Source organism: Eutrigla gurnardus (assembly GCF_963514095.1).
Source record: "Eutrigla gurnardus genome assembly, chromosome: 1".
In the NCBI taxonomy this organism is placed as follows: Eukaryota; Metazoa; Chordata; class Actinopteri; order Perciformes; family Triglidae; genus Eutrigla; species Eutrigla gurnardus.
Window position 1 is genome coordinate 10,635,921 of NC_139915.1, and position 11,390 is coordinate 10,647,310.

General features: G+C 41.4%; 2 protein-coding genes across 2 annotated transcripts; both read left to right on the plus strand.

The window, feature by feature from the left end:
• The first annotated feature begins 250 nt into the window (after positions 1 to 250).
• Positions 251 to 5,754, plus strand: grk1a (G protein-coupled receptor kinase 1 a). The gene is made up of 7 exons (XM_084014757.1): positions 251 to 1,022; positions 1,478 to 1,605; positions 1,789 to 1,946; positions 2,852 to 2,935; positions 3,606 to 3,730; positions 4,077 to 4,278; positions 5,159 to 5,754. Exons 1-7 carry the CDS (start codon positions 321 to 323, stop codon positions 5,449 to 5,451), a joined length of 1,692 nt encoding a protein of 563 aa, XP_083870883.1. The 5' UTR covers positions 251 to 320; the 3' UTR covers positions 5,452 to 5,754.
• A 2,738-nt stretch (positions 5,755 to 8,492) lies between these two features.
• LOC311016896 (uncharacterized protein) lies at positions 8,493 to 9,799 on the plus strand. The gene is made up of 2 exons (XM_084014896.1): positions 8,493 to 8,582; positions 9,488 to 9,799. Exons 1-2 carry the CDS (start codon positions 8,520 to 8,522, stop codon positions 9,740 to 9,742), a joined length of 318 nt encoding a protein of 105 aa, XP_083871022.1. The 5' UTR covers positions 8,493 to 8,519; the 3' UTR covers positions 9,743 to 9,799.
• Positions 9,800 to 11,390: the final 1,591 nt, after the last annotated feature.

Below are 11,390 nucleotides of genomic sequence, written 5' to 3' on the forward strand. Positions count from 1 at the left end.
TGCATGAGCTCGTTGAGGCTGTCTGCAGCGAGCAAGCGGTCGGATGTATGGCATTCTCTGCTTCTGCAGAGTTCTGAATCCACATCACATCTCAATCTTATCTGGGGAATCTGCCACACATCATCTGCTTCGCTGCTGCTTTCCTCTTCTTCCTGCCATCCGATCTTCTCTGCACTTACTTCCAGGCATACACCTCCATATATGTGCCTTTTCTCGGTAGCTCTGTGCCTTTTCTCGGTAGCTCTGTGCCTTTTCTCGGTAGCTCTGTGCCGCATCTTAAACATTTCTCCGTCCCTCCGCCTCACTTTTCGTGTGTCGCCATGGATATTGGTGGCCTGACGACAGTGGTGGCCAACTCTGCCTACATCTCGGCCCGTGGGACCTTTGATGGCGCAGCCAACCCGGCATCCAACCGAGACAAGCAGTACCACTCGCGCCTGAAGCTGCCTCACATCACAGTGTGTGAAGGCCTGCAGGAGACTTTAGATCTGGGCTTTCAGACAGTCTGTGTGGAGCAGCCTATCGGCAAACGTCTCTTCCAGGACTTCCTAGACTCCAACAATGACTATAAAGGCCCTTGCCGCCTGTGGAAGGACATTGAGGAATACAACATGGCTGAGGATGAGGATCGAGTCAAGAAAGCGAGCAAGATCTTGTCCTGGTACATGGAGCCTGATGCCAAGTATTTCTGCCCCTTCTTGCCAGAAAACAGCACCACAAAGATCAAAGAGAAACACCATGGGGCTGAGGATGAACTTTTCAGTGAGACCATGGACAATCTGATGGACTTCCTGAAGGAAGCGCCCTACACTTTCTTCCTGGAGAGTATGTATCTAAAAAGGTTTCTGCAGTGGAAGTGGTTGGAAATGCAGCCCATGGGAGAGGATTGGTTTTTGGTTTTTCGTGTATTGGGGAAAGGGGGTTTTGGGGAAGTTTCTGCCTGTCAGACGAAGGCCACGGGGAAACTGTACGCCTGCAAAAAACTCAACAAGAAGAGGCTGAAGAAGAGAAAAGGCTATGAGGTAAGAAGAGTACTTTCTCATTCGAGAAAAAGTGGACAGTCTGTAGCTCTAAGTGCAGAAGAGTAGGTATTCCTCAGGACTATCAAACACGAGTTGTGGTCTAGTTTGTTTCTTGTTCTCTGCATACTATGTAGTATACTACTAGAAAGCCTTGCAGATGACGTTACACACCTTTGGCTTATATGATTAGTGCCCTCAGCATTAGAGCATTTTGATCTCCTTATAGAGTGCTAATCCTGTCATACTTAAAAATAAATAAAATAAAATAAATCAAAAATCTAAACATAAACTCAACTCATGTTGGGAAAAATAATCAAGTTTTCATATGCCTTCAGTTTACTATGGCTTGACAGTTCTTTAAACAGTTATGACAGTACCCTGTTAGAGATGACAGTGACCTTAATTGCTGTGAATACTGTCAAAGTGTACTCATGCTGTCTCTTCCTGTCCTGAAGGGGGCTATGGTGGAGAAGAAGATCCTCGCTCGAGTTCACAGCAGGTTCATTGTCGCGTTGGCGTACGCCTTCCAATCAAAAACAGAGTTGTGTCTGGTCATGACCATCATGAACGGAGGCGATCTGAGGTTAGATCTCATTCACTCTCACTCACTGACATATTGACCACAACATCTCCGCATGCCCATATCTTCCTCGGATGCTACATCCTACATCCATCAGGGTTTAATTGGACCAATATTAAGAATTTAGGGAAAATACAGCATTAAGCTTCGAAAAGATGAATGTCTACTCACCCTCTCTCTCACCAGGTATCACATTTATAATGTGGACGAGGACAACCCGGGGTTGGACGAGCCAAGGGCCTGCTACTACGCTGCTCAGATCATCCAGGGCCTGGAGCACCTCCACCAGAAGAGGATCATCTACAGAGACCTCAAACCAGAGAACGTGCTGCTGGATAATCAAGGTCAGACACTCATGTACAAAAAAAAGCTGTGAATTATTATCCCCTATTTAGTAGACTCAATGTATCCCACAATTCATATTGAAAAGTAATGTACAAGTAATGGTCACTAGCTGAGCTTTTCCATCATGCATTGCAACGAAGGAAAAATGGCAGGTAGAGTAGAAAGAGCAGCCCTATTAAATCCATTAGTTGTGGCATGCTTTCAGACTTTTTTTTTTTTTTTTAAGACTTCAGTTTTCTGTTATGCTGCTGGAGATCCATAATTTATAGACAACTTAGGCTAATTTTAATTGCAAGACACCATATTGGTTCAGCAATTAATTATACAGGCTAGCCTGGACAATTAGCATATCTGATTTTAAAAATAGGCACATTTTAGAAATCTAGAAATATTCAACTTCATGCCAAGAATTAGAAGATTGATACCAATCTCACTTCTGTGAGCATAAATACTAGAAACAGCTAGGCTTGATTTAAATGCAGCAAAATCCACCTACCAGCACCTCTAAAGCTCACTGATAATATGTTATGTATCTTGTTTGTTTAATCTATGGTTTTACGAGGTGACTTTTGAACAGGGGACATTACATTGACTTACATTAATGTCCTAACCCTAACCAGAACCCCTACCAGCCTATGCCTGACCCTTACTCAAACTTACCCTAACCTTACTAAATCAAGTCTTCACCCTAACATATATGTCCCAGCATGGCCGGTAAAACAAACTCACACACTTCACACTTTTTGTACAAACTAAGTCTTACTTCTTCTAACACAAGGACGTCTTTCAGTTATCGTGCCACGACAGGTGAAGGAGTTGGAGTCGTCGTGCTGCAGGTCAACATTAGTATCAGTGACGTGCACAGCTCTTGACATTACCCAGGTGTGTGTGTTTGTTCTCACAGGTAATGTGCGTATCTCTGACCTTGGTCTGGCTGTGGAGCTGGCTGATGATCAGTTTAAAATCAAGGGTTACGCCGGGACTCCAGGTACGGTCGCAATAAATAACCACCAAACCGACAATTAACCTGATCTGTAAAGGAGACCCTCATCTGCTGAACACACTGAGTTTATCTGTCTGTCTGTCTGAATTTTTTTTACAGTTTTTACTAACAGATGTAGAAATCACATTGGAGGGAGATACAATTTACAAAATAAAATAGTAAAAAAAAAAGTTAAAAAGTTAAATGCATAAATATAATGCAAAACATTAAAAAAATAAAATAAATAAAGTTAGGTTTGGTGGCTTGTCAAAAGTTTCTCACTCCGAAGAATTGAGCCAGATCCTGGTCCATGTGGTCCACCAGCAAACATACTGTAATACTATACATTCAAGCAGAATCTATTCATAGAGATTACCTTACATTAGATTATTATATTTTCTAGGCTGATCATCTGTAAAAACTAAATCTGTAACCAGTCACTGCACCACAAGTGCAATGTCCCGTAAATTCCACAGAAATAGAAATCCTCAAGTAACAGGTGCAGACAGTTAATGTAGCTTTTAATAGCAGCTAAAAGTGAAATCTCATAACGTGAGGATTTCAGATTTAAGAGATACACTATTCATGCAGATTTACTTATTTAAATTTGGTTTATTTCATTATTTTGAAGGTCTTATACAAATGTATTAAAACTAAAAGGTTGTGACCTCTGCAGGTTTCATGGCTCCTGAGCTGCTGAAAGGAGAAGAGTACGACTTCTCCGTAGATTATTTCACTTTGGGGGTGACTTTATATGAGTTTATGGCTGCCAATGGACCCTTCAGGACCCGAGGAGAGAAGGTAAATTTCGTAAATTTCGTAAATTTCGTTTAGAGCCTTTTTCACATTTATTGTGTGCGTTTGTCTCTTTCCAGTGTTATAACCGTTACTTCTTACTGTAATGTTACAAGCTTTTATTTAACCTGTGTGATAATAAGGTGACAGCTGTTAAAGATTAGATGGCTCAACTTTGCCCACTTGTAGCCTGATGACACTAACGTGACAAATAAAAGCCCTTATTTAACCAGTGGTGGACAAAGTATTTGTACTTTTCTCCTTCAAATGTCTGGTGGATTTTAAAGATGGAGTTGCACTGCTGTTTCAAATGAGACCAACTAATCCCTCCTATTCTATGTACCGTATCAAGGTGGAGAATAAGGTGGTGAAGAAGCGGATTCTGAACGACCAAGTAATGTATCCAGAGAAGTTCAGTGAGGGCGCCCGGTCCGTCTGTGAGGGTCTGCTGTTCAAAGAGGTCGACAAGAGGCTCGGCTTCAAGAACGGATCCTGTGACGAGATCAGGGCACACGCCTTCTTCAGCGAGATCAACTGGAGGAAACTCAATGCAGGTCAGTTTCATATCACTGCAGTTTCCCAATTGTTTGTCAGTTATCAGTTTTCTCTGTTTGCAACAATCTACGTATTGGTTTCTGCGGTTTTATTTGCTCCTTGCTCATTCACTTTGCAAAGAAATCTCAAAACCCTTAAAACTACTGTTTTTTTTTTAATTCAACCAATGTGCATGTGAGTTTGTATGGTTATTTCATAGAAGAGAGTTTGTAGTTTTTTATACTTTTTTGGGGCTATTTCTAATATTTTCTTATTAAAGAAATCAACATTTTTGTATTTTTGTGTTGTTTTTGCTCTACTGGTTTGAAGTGGCTCACGCCAACCTGAAAAGGGTGAGTTGTATTGGTGGTTGTGATGTTGCCAGGATACTGCCGTCAAGCTGCTCAAAACACACTCACATCGTTGTAAAAACGGGGTATATGAGTTCTATATAGGCAAGGCAGGGCAAGGCAATTTGTATAGCACCTTTCAACAACAGGGCAACCCAAAGTGCTTTGGAAAAAAGTGCTATTCAAAGATAGATGATGTTCTCTTTTGTTTACTGATGCACATTTAGTAATTAATGTGTAATGTGACAGAGAAATACATCAGATTTGATGGGCTTTAAATACTTGATGCCTCTTTGTGTTCAAACATTTTCAAAATATTTCCAAATATGGGGTTCAGCATCTTTTAGAGGGCACATTTATGTGTTAATTCTCATTGGATAATTGTCATAAATCCACCTTATAGTATGTTTTCACCAATTGTGTAAAAACACTGGTCTGCACTGAGAATAAAGAGACTAGTCTAGTGGATCAGTTAGTGTTGAGATGTTTTAGTTCACAGTTGATAGAGTTCAACAAACCAAATGTCCATTAAACACTCATGTCTCCTCAGGGATCCTCACGCCCCCCTTCGTGCCAGACTCAAAGACAGTTTACGCCAAGAACATTGACGATGTTGGGGCCTTCTCCACGGTTAAAGGCGTTCAGCTTGAAGACAAGGACAAGAGTTTTTTTGACGAGTTTGCCTCAGGGAATATCTCCATCCCCTGGCAGGAGGAGATGATCGAGACGGGGATCTATGGGGAGCTCACGGTCTGGGGAGGTGACGGCGCGTTGCCCAATGACCTGCGACGTGAATCCATCCTGGAGCAGCCTCCCAAGTCCTTGACCTGCACGGCATCGTGAGACGACAATGACCACAGAGCACCTCACAGAAAGACCTCCAGCTGTTCATGAATGATTTTACATGAACTGTTGGTTTGTTGTACAAGACTTGGAAATATGAGTGATGAGTTTAGAGGGGAATGCATGTCTCTAATTGCAGTCTAATAGATAATGAAATACTAACATTATTACCTGCACTTTTGTTTTTTTAAGCTTTTTTACTGTAAAATCATGTTGTGCACACTTTTGCATTATATATTTTCTACTATTTCTATTTGCTAGGATTGTGTGTGCGTGTGTGTGTGTGTGTGTGTGTGTGTGTGTGTGTGTGTGTGTGTGTGTGTGTGTGTGTGTGTGTGTGTGTGTGTGTACCAGAAATGTTAGGCTATTTGAGGTATCATGTGCATTTGATCTGTTTATGGAAGACTCTTACTATTCTAAGACTGTAAAGTATCAATCATTGATATCCACCATTGAGAATCTGGGCTACAAATGATCCGTGGACTACGCATTGGGGGGCTTTCTAACAACAGCTAAACAGCTAGTAAAGTACTGCTCAATTTCTTCTATCGTAGGAAGCATGTTTATCTGGAAACAGAGATGCTTCTTGTACCCCTGAAACAGTATAACAATGTGCTGTTTTATCCTGTTGGATCATTCAAAATATTTGATTCTTACTGAAACCTGACTTGTAATGTGGAATCAAATAAAGTACATAAAATGTGTGTGTGTGTGTGTGTGTGTATCAGGGTCAGGGTGAATGGGTTTCCTTCCACCATTTGTTTTGCAGCTTACAACATATAAATAAGCTTGTACCCACTGCTGCAGAGATATTGTATTGAATTTTAATTGAAAAATGACATTCAAATCAGCATGTCTTGTGTGTGTGACTAAGACATTTAAATAGACACACGAGGGCACAAAGCTTGTATTTTCAAGTGTTGACCAATGGAGGGCACTGCAGCATCATGACCAGCCTGTAGACATTAAAACACCAAAACACTCACTTTAATTCACTTTATTATTTTATGATATAGTTTAGTGTCTAACCACACACATTGCAAGTATTTAAGGTGAATCCTAATTCAAAGCTGAATTAAATGTATGTAAGATAGACAATTTAATAATTCATCAATGAGGTGAATACATGGAGCTGATTGGTCTGTCTCCCCCCCCCCCCCCCCAGCTGTAAATGGATATGAAACCTCACTCTTATTTAAAATAAAATGTTTTAATCATAAGAAAAAGAAGCATCTAATTTGCCGCTTGTTGTCTGTGGAAGATCAGGACTCTGTTTGAATCAACAGGGACACAAACAACATCACTCAGCTTAATTTCAGCTGCCTGAGCTCTAGGCTTCATATCTATATGCACTTCTATATTATTATTATTATTATTATTATTATTATTATTATTATTATTATTATTATTATTATTATTTACCTCAAAGCTCTATATCTATATGTACTTCTATATTTTTATTATTATTATTATTATTTTTTTTTTTATCTCAAAGCTCTATAGGCTACACATCTATTATTCACTTATATATTATGTTACAGTTGTGCTGGTCGTTTCTCAAACTAACTCTTGCATAAGTTAACTAAGCGGCAGCTTGGGGCCGCCTGGCAGAGGGGGTCAATTTTCCCTGATCAATTTCAACAGGTGATATATCTTAATAGGGCCCATAATCATACAAAATTGGTCACAACAAAATATCACAGGATATGTGATTTGTGATATATCTAAAAAGGCCTCTAAATCATGAAACTCGGCTTATGTTACAATGTCTGTGTGGAGCCCTGGATGTATGTAATCAATTATGGACTTAACTTTGAATCCAAAACATAGGCCTTTAAAGTGGGTTGATAGTGCAGGTCGTGCAAGTCAGGACGTAGGCTATGAATGTGAACACATTTAGGTATTGCCATTCTCTAGGCCATCCCCAAATGTACCAGAACACAGGAAATCACAACCTCGTTTTAACCCTCTGAGACCCACAACTTTCCTTCTTGTCATACTTTTGTGTATTGCCCTATAAAATTGTCATTTTTACAGTATCATCAAGTTATACACATCCACAGAATCAGCACAACCTCAGCTAACTGTGTGTATCACTCAATAAATACTTCTATAGACTATAATAGGGGATTTTAGCCCATAAAAAAAAATAATAATAAAAGCTGATGACAGATCATGAACCATGTAGGCTACAGCCTCATCCTTGATATGCTCACTTTTTATGATTAGAAATCATACTCAGTCAGGGTCAGCTGTTTTATTAGTTTTCACATAGATTCTGACTGAATTTTCAGAGTTTGACAATAACATGAGACTCAATGCACTTAATCACCTGGACGCACAATAACCAAGTCCAACTGGAAGTCTGTCTAAAACATACAGCATCTCTATAATCATTTAATCTCTGACACGTTTGAGAAAAGAAATCACTTAGCAACTCATCAGCTAAATTACTAATAAAGTGGGATGGATTGGTCCCTCCTGTTAATCCATAATGTTGTGAATCTGATCTGTTCTCTACTGGCGACCTGTCCAGGGTGAACCCTGCCTTCACCCAATGACAGCTGGGATCGACTCCAGCCCCCCTGCGACCCTGAATACAGGATAAGCGGTAGACGATGGATGGATGGAATTCATTTTCAGATTAGTACTCGGTCAAACATGAAAAGAGACACCTTGCAGCCGGGATGCTTCTTCCAGCCTCCGCTCCCTTAGCTGGAGCTACAGTAGAGTGCTCTCTAGTCTGTTCCACTAGAAGTCCAGTCTCCTGACCCTCTGAATGCATCCTGTGACGTGATGGACGTCGTTAACAGTGTCTGGTGTGTGAATATGTTGAGGATCAGTGGTTTGAGTGTCCTGTTTGTTTTTACCCTCAGATGGACCAGCGCTTCCTGTGGACCGGCGTCTTCGTTCCCGACCCCAGCCGTCCCGGCCGCCCTCGGCTCATCCTCCGGAGGATCAGTGTTGGCTCACACCCCGTCACCCCTCAATCTTCTTCCAGCTCCTCCTCTCCCTCAACTTCAAACTCTTCTTTTTCCTCCTCCTCTAGTTGCTCCCCCACGGTCCAGATGAAGGAGGACCAGTGGACCCGCGTGCCGACAGCTCATCCCACCAAGATCAAGCTGCGGAGGGTGAGTACCTCTAACCAACCTCAGTCCTCCAGTGGGGTTTTAGAACATAGCTCCCCTAAACCACCTGAGGGATCCAGTGGGGTTTTAGAACATAGCTCCTCTAAACCACCTGAGGGATCCAGTGGGGTTTTAGAATATAGCTCCCCTAAACCACCTGAGGGATCCAGTGGGGTTTTAAAACGTAGCGCCCCTAAAACACGCGAGGTGTCCGATGACGTTTTAGAACGCAGCACCGCTAAAATTCGCAAGGCGTTCCGCGTGCGTCGGCCTTTATGCAGCGGCCCTGAGCCTACGTGGTTTAAGAGTATGAGGAGTTTGATTAAGGGGAGGAACAGGGTTGACAGCAGGTGGCGTAAGAGAGCAGCTGAACCTGCAGGTAAGCCCCCAGGTAAGAACTCTTTGACTACAATTCAGTTTTTTCCCTGATGGAATTGAGATGAATTTATTTGAATGGATTTTTTGTATATATTTGTAATTCATATTTTAATTGATTAATTTCAATGTTTGTATTGCTTTATTTTAATTGATGCGTATTGATTTATTTAAACATATTTACTTTATTTGAATTGCTTTATTGATTTATTTTAATGACTTTATTGTTATTAATTAATTTTAATTTGAATATGTTTGAATTGCTTTATTTAATTGATGTGTATTGATTTATTTAAACATATTTGAATTACTTTATTTGAATTGCTTTATTGGTTGATTTGAATTGCTTTATTGATTGATTATAATGACTTTATTGTAATGTATTAATTGGAATCGAATATGTTTGAATCGCTTTATTTGAATCACTGTGCATTGATTGATTTAAACATATTTGATTCCCTTTATTTGAATCATGTTTCATTGATTGCTTTGAATCCAATCTCTCCTGAATGAGAAACTGTTGTGGACTTCAGGTGGATTGGATGAAAGGCCTGCTGTGTGGAGAACTGTGTCCTTGTCGCTGCTCAGACTCAGTCCGGGTGTCTGCACAGAGGGAGTGTGATCTTGGGGGAAATCGTGAACCTCCAACGTGTTACGTCCTCCAAGTGAAGCTCCTCTTTGCAGAGAAGGAAAAGGATGGCGACACCATGTCAAGGAGGTCCACATGTCTGTCGACGCCCACCCGAGACCAAGAAGAGTCTGGAGTGACCTCAGGACCTCCACACTGACTAGAAAGGGGACTAATTAGTGGTCAAGCTGGCATTGCAGCACTACACCCATCATAGGGGTCCAAAACGGGAGGAGTTATAGTGTTTAGTTAGTCTTAGAGGGAGGTGCATTAAAGAGGGGAGGAGAGGAGGAGGAAGAGGAGAGGAGGAAGAGGAGAGGAGGAGGAGAGGAGGAAGAGAAGGAGAGGAGAAAATGTCAAGGAGGAGAGGAGAGGAGGTCCAGGAGGAAGACAGGAGAGGAGGGAGGAGAGGTGATGGAACCCTCTCATATAAAAGGTAAATATATATTTAATAACAACTATATCCTAATGCAATGGGTAATTCATACATTCACCTTTATTCTGTCAAGATTTTAACTCAATTTCACCTTGTCTGTATTTTTTTTCATTAAGAGAGGAGGAAAGGAGAGAAGAGGAGGAAAGGAGAGGAGAGGAGGAGAACAGGGGAGGAGGAGGGCACGTTTGTGCCCTTATATAAAAAGGTGAGTATCATTTTATTTCTGATTATGAGATTTTCTCGACTTTAACTCCCTTTTCATATATTTGTCTTTCAGAGAGAGGAGGAGGAGAGGAGGGGAGGAGGAGGAGGAGGAGAGGAAAGGAGAGGAGAACAGAGGAGGTGGAGGGCACGTTTGTACCCTTATATAAAAAGGTGAGTATCATTTCATTTCTGATTATGAGATTTTCTCAACTTTAACTCCCTTTTTCTTATATCTGTCTTTCAGAGAGAGGAGAGGAGGAGGAGGAGGTGGAGGAGGGGAGGAGGAGGAGGAGGAGGAGGAGGAGGTGGAGGAGAGGAGGAGGAGGAGGAGAGGAAGAGGAGGAGAGGAGGAGGAGATGAGGAAGAGAAGGAGAGGAGAAAATGTCAAGGAGGAGAGGAGAGGAGGTCCAGGAGGAAGACAGGAGAGGAGGGAGGAGAGGTGATGGAACCCTCTCATATAAAAGGTAAATATATATTTAATAACAACTATATCCTAATGCAATGGGTAATTCATACATTCACCTTTATTCTGTTAAGATTTTAACTCAACTTCACCTTGTCTGTATTTGTTTTTCATTAAGAAAGGAGGAAAGGAGAGAAGAGGAGGAAAGGAGAGAAGAGGATGAAAGGAGAGGAAAGGAGAGGAGAGGAGAGGAGGAGAACAGGGGAGGTGGAGGGCACGTTTGTACCCTTATATAAAAAGGTGAGTATCATTTCATTTCTGATTATGAGATTTTCTCGACTTTAACTACCTTTTTCTTATATTTGTCTTTCAGAGAGAGGAGAGAAGGAGGAGAGAAGGAGGAGAGGAGGAGGAGGAGGAGGGGAGGAGGAGGAGGAGGAGAACAGAGGAGAACAGAAGAGGTGGAGGGCACGTTTGTCCCCTTATATAAAAAGGTGAGTATCATTTCATTTCTGATTATGAGATTTTCTCGACTTTAACTCCCTTTTTCTTATATTTGTCTTTCAGAGAGAGGAGAGAAGGAGGAGAGGAGGAGGAGGAGGAGGAGAGGAGAACAGGGGAGGAGGAGGGCACGTTTGTACCCTTATATAAAAAGGTGAGTATCATTTTATTTCTGATTATGAGATTTTCTCGACTTTAACTCCCTTTTTCTTATATTTGTCTTTCAGAGAGAGGAGAGGAGGAGGAGGAGGAGGAGGAGGAGGG